The 4,950-nt window shown below is 28.2% G+C and overlaps 1 protein-coding gene across 1 annotated transcript; it reads right to left on the bottom strand.

The window, feature by feature from the left end:
- Positions 1–378: 378 nt before the first annotated feature.
- Positions 379–4,662, bottom strand: LOC113367737. The gene is made up of 5 exons (XM_026609317.1): positions 4,570–4,662; positions 3,579–3,707; positions 3,219–3,316; positions 3,016–3,123; positions 379–514 (listed from the first exon to the last, which is right to left on the bottom strand). The coding sequence occupies exons 1-5, from the start codon at positions 4,660–4,662 to the stop codon at positions 379–381; spliced, it is 564 nt and encodes a 187-aa protein (XP_026465102.1).
- Positions 4,663–4,950: the final 288 nt, after the last annotated feature.

Genomic DNA, 4,950 nt, shown 5'->3' with positions numbered 1-4,950 from the left:
GTACAAATGTGCTTTTATCCTGTTTTAGTGTTTTCCGCACTCAATAGAGGGTCTACCATGTCCAAATTTATGTCTGTCTTTAGAACTGTTTTTTTCTATAATACATATAAATTATTTTTTTTATTATATATTTTTGTGATACATTTTTATGATTTAATAGAGAGTATGTGTATTTTGCTCTCACTTCAATTATTTAAATTAATTCAGTTCTTTAAATATTATCTAGAATTGAACCTAAAGGTAAATTTACGTGCTACGGCTGGTGGTGCCCTCTATGGAGCGGGAAAGCAATTAAAATTGAAGTAATGGCAAAGTGACCGCGTTTGCGATCTGTTTGGTTTTCTTTCATTTATTCTTTTATTTTTTCATTGTTTTTTTTTAGAAGACTTGACTGACTAAATCCAAAAGTCCAAAATCGCATTTATTTTTGTAAAAATTGCAGTCGCCTTTGTTTCCTGCAGCTTCGGCTTCGGCGTAAGACTTCGGCAGGCCTTCGTCTTTGCTCGTCGAAGGACTATTAATAAAAAATAGACAAATTAATATAAAAAATAGACATTGCACTACATGGCTAGTCCTCTTATGTTTTCCGGCCCACGCATAGTTGGGTATGTGACGTCCATGTCTGAGCGAACGTTGCCGACGACAATCGCAGACTCTCTACCGATTGATAAAATGTAATATGTCATATGTTACGTGCCTAACATAGGCCTTATTATATATAAATCGATTTTAACAGGTGGATTCGATTTTATGTACATTAATAATATTATTGATATAATTTCTTACAAATGAATCAGCCAACACTATTACCATTATGTTATTGAAATAAAACATATGACATATGACATTTGATCAATCGGGAGAGTCCACGACTGTCGTCGGCAATGTTCGCTCAGACATGTTATGTCACATACCCTTCTATGTTTGAGCACTTATTTTGCGCTCGACTAACAGTTCATGTAGTATAAGGTCATGATATAAGATATTAAAAAACTGGCTGATCTAGATTTTTTTAATTCTGTCACATAAGTTATTTCCAGGGAATTTCAGGGATAAAATGACGGATTGTTAGTAAAAATTTGATTGAATTGTACATTACTAAATTTGATGCATGATTGTAATAAAAAGGATATCAGCTTTGTTCTTATCCTTAGTCTCAGTTGTTATTCAAAGGATTCGAAGCCCGGTATGTTTGAATAACGTCTAGATTTAGAAAAATCGCAATTAAAACAATCTATCACTGGTAACTTGAGGTAAATTTTTGGTATTTCAATAAAAAAAAATTACAAAAAAATTTCATCCCAGAAAAATTATAATCGAAGCAAACTGAAAAACATTTACAAAAAGACTAAGATACGTTATCAAGCATGATTCAAACAATATAGCAGGGTGACAATTTAGGATTTCATATATTTTTTATTGTGCTTTATAAAATAATTAAATGAAAATAATAGCCGCGAAAAATAAGAAAAAAATGTCCAGGTGGATAGCCCCTATCACTTATATGAAAAAAAAAAGAAATGGCAGCCTATTCTCAATTTTAGCGAATGTGAGTATACTATTTTAAATATATATATATATATATATATATATATATATATATATATACACAATATTTTATTATTTATCTCAATTCAAATCTCAACAGCTTTTTAGCATCATACAACACCAAATGCAAATGCAACACGATGCAACCCTAAAAATGCATTTGATAGACTTGCATAGAAGATTACATAATTACATAAAATGTTTTGGAAATCAAAAATGAAAAATATTAAATTTTTGTGAAAAAGGGAGTAAAAGTGATTGTTGAAGTGGATAATAGACATGAATAAATGGGTAAGTGATTAATTTCTATATTATATGCGTTTTTGGTTTTAAACATGTTTTAGGTATAACTTAGCGACAAATAAATGAGTTTTATTCATTTATTTGTTCGCTAAATTACATCTAAAAAACATTTTTAAAATTTTTGAAAATTTTTCCATGCTATTTCCATACAAAACTTTGATTGAATTGCCCTCTATCTAAACGTTAATATTAAGAGCTAAAACTTTCAGAGAATTGTTTTTCATCTATTTGGAACCATTTGAGCCCCTTGGAGCAAGGAAATTCGAAAACGACCATTTTAAGGACCACCCTAATATATATATATATATATATATATATATATATATATATATATTTATATTTATATATATAGGGTATGCCATCTAACATTTCTCATTTTCATTTTTTTTCAAAGGTCAGCCGAGGATTTTTTTTCATTTTTGAATGAATTTTTTATAATCATTATTAACTGAATTAATTTCATCATTAACTGAAAGGATTGTACTTTCAAATAAAAAAACAAATTTGAGAAAATATGCATTAGTTTTCCAAAAAAAAATTATTATTATCTTGAATATTGATTATCAGCCAATCGTCAAAATAAACGAAAACAAATAAATAATAATATTTATTTATAATATACGTTTCGACACGGATTGTGTGTCATCATTCAGCAAATTTTGTTAATCAGTATCAGAGAAAAATATGTTTTTGTTAATTACATCTATAGAAAATAAACCATACAAACCTTATATATATAAAATAAGTATAGAAAATAAATAAATTGTTTCTATTTTAAAATGAAAAACAAAACATGTTCACTTGATATGTTTATTTTCTATATTTATTTTATATATCTAAGGATTATCGGTGTGATACTGATTAACAAAAATTGCTGAATGGCACACGATCCGTGTCGAAACATATATTATAAATAAATATTATTATTTATTTGTTTTCTTTTATTTCGATGATTGGCTGAAAATCAATATTCAAGATATGTCTCAACGTTGAACAAAAAAATCTAATCCTTATATATTAGGTTGTCAAATATCTCCCTTCCGCTTTTTTGCTTCTGGTTTATAATACAAAAAGGCGGAAGGGAGATATTTGACAACCTATTATATATATGTATATATATATATATATATATATATATATATTACTTTAATAAATAATACTCACAGTAAAAATATATGAAACAAATCTCCAATTAATCCATTATGATGTAATGGCATTTCGGCGGCCTCGCAAATCGTCCTCAGCAAACAGTGTTTGCCCTCCAGTCCGACACTGGATTACAAAATATTTATTAATTATCATTATAAATAATAATCATTCATTATATTTAGTATATTATATAGTATTATTATCATTTCATTCCTTACTGTTCGAAATGTTTCTGTATGGTGTGATAGGCGGTAGTGCGATTCAGACTTCTTCTTCTGCGTTCTAAGAAGTCTTGGTGGTCTGGAGGGTCCTCAATCTGGGAAAAAAAGTTAGATACAATTTTAATTTAAATTTTTTATAAATTGGACAAATTAAAACTGATTCCACTACTATAGAATTTAGAACTTCTGATTGAAAGCCCATAGTTACAAATTGGAACTAGTTGGGTTTCCAATAAGAAGTATCAGGTTTGATGGAAGTGGCATCCCTTTTTATTATCTCACTAATTCCTATTGTATAAAATTGGTGAAACTAGATTTTAATTTTTTTCGTTTATCTAACGTGTATTTTATACTAACCGCCCATGTGGTAGGGACGTCTTCCCAAATTTCGGTGTGATTTTCTGGTAAATCGTAGTTGAATTCGTAGTTGTAGGATAAGAAAATGTCCTGACGGTTGGCCAAAGGTAGGGCGATGGCTACAAAAAACTAAAAAAAAAAAATTAAAAGCTTTCATTATTCCATTATAGCAAAAAGAAAAAGTTAATGCCAATATATTCTAATTTTTAAATTGAAATTTTGAGATTGTTACATTCTATTAGAGATAGTCTTGATAGAAAATTTTATATCTCAGTTATAGTATGTATGGTGATATGTAGTTACAACTATATTCTCAAAGATACTGATATTACACAAATATCGAATTTAGTTAAAAAAAAATAATCATCAGTCAAACAAATTGTGGGTTATTACCAGATTACTTTTTATCAGATGACTAAAATTATTGTCAGAGATAGATAAAGGGTTGATAGGAATTATTCAAATTAGTAAAAACTAGTGGGACGCATGGCATCGTGCCTTAAGGCAAATTACTCTGAAAAATTAGATTTTTGAGAACATTTGACAAAAATTTACTTTTTTTAAAAAATTGTATTCGAATCGGACGCTCCGTTCTCCTAAAAACTGAGTTACCGTTTTCGGCACTTTTTGCCCCGTATCTTCGGAACGGCTAGACCTGCCTTCGCCAAAAACTAATTAGCACGTCTCCTTATCAATACGAATCGAATGTTTTTTGAGTTATTCAAATTGCTTCATCCGTGTTCCCGAAATCGTCGACGAAAATTTGTATCCGAACAGACATATACACACGTACACACACACACACATAAATCCATTTTTTCTAAGGTGTGCCAAAATGTTCAGAAACCTCTGTAACGTAAAGATATATAAAAAAATTTCATTTTCGATTTTTTGCGATTACTATAACTTACCCTACGGGAAGTTAAATATATTTTTGAAGATGTTCTATTAGTTAAATATTATAATACTTATAACATATAAATTAACTCACTGCAAATTGTGGAGTAGTAATTTTGTCACCAGGTGGAAATGTTAGATATTTTCCCATTCTGTTGTGATTTGGAGAATTTCCCATAACTTCCATATTGAGCAATATCAATATTAAAACGTTCAATAATCTAGAAAAAAAAACGAATTAGATATTAAAATTTATTGTATTAAGTCATTTTTATAATCAGGCGCCATTATTATAAATATTAAATTTAAAAGCATAAAAATATAAATCATTAGTTTTTTCTTGAAAAATCTGTTTTAGAATTAGAGATTTAACATATATTTGATATTCGAATTTAATACATAATTATGCTTATTTTTTAAAACAAAAATTTTTTTTTTGTAAAATTTATTTCTAAATTATAATTGTAAAATCATC

Source organism: Ctenocephalides felis, unplaced genomic scaffold, assembly GCF_003426905.1.
Source record: "Ctenocephalides felis isolate EL2017-DRISC unplaced genomic scaffold, ASM342690v1 CF-g0.4_SCAFFOLD_01170, whole genome shotgun sequence".
Classification (NCBI taxonomy): domain Eukaryota; kingdom Metazoa; phylum Arthropoda; class Insecta; order Siphonaptera; family Pulicidae; genus Ctenocephalides; species Ctenocephalides felis.
Note: the sequence above shows the minus strand (reverse complement) of the source record. Positions and strands in the feature narration are given on the sequence as shown.

What these genes read in the sequence shown, in the direction of transcription:
- LOC113367737 (XM_026609317.1), bottom strand. Translation starts at nt 4,662, where the DNA reads ATGGAAGTTATGGGAAATTCTCCAAATCACAACAGAATGGGAAAATAT. An exon ending in TTACTACTCCACAATTTGCA is followed by an intron (nt 3,708 to 4,569) that starts GTGAGTTAATTT and finishes TTTTTTTTTTAG; the next exon opens with TTTTTTGTAGCCATCGCCCT. An exon ending in ACGTCCCTACCACATGGGCG is followed by an intron (nt 3,317 to 3,578) that starts GTTAGTATAAAA and finishes TTTTTTTCCCAG; the next exon opens with ATTGAGGACCCTCCAGACCA.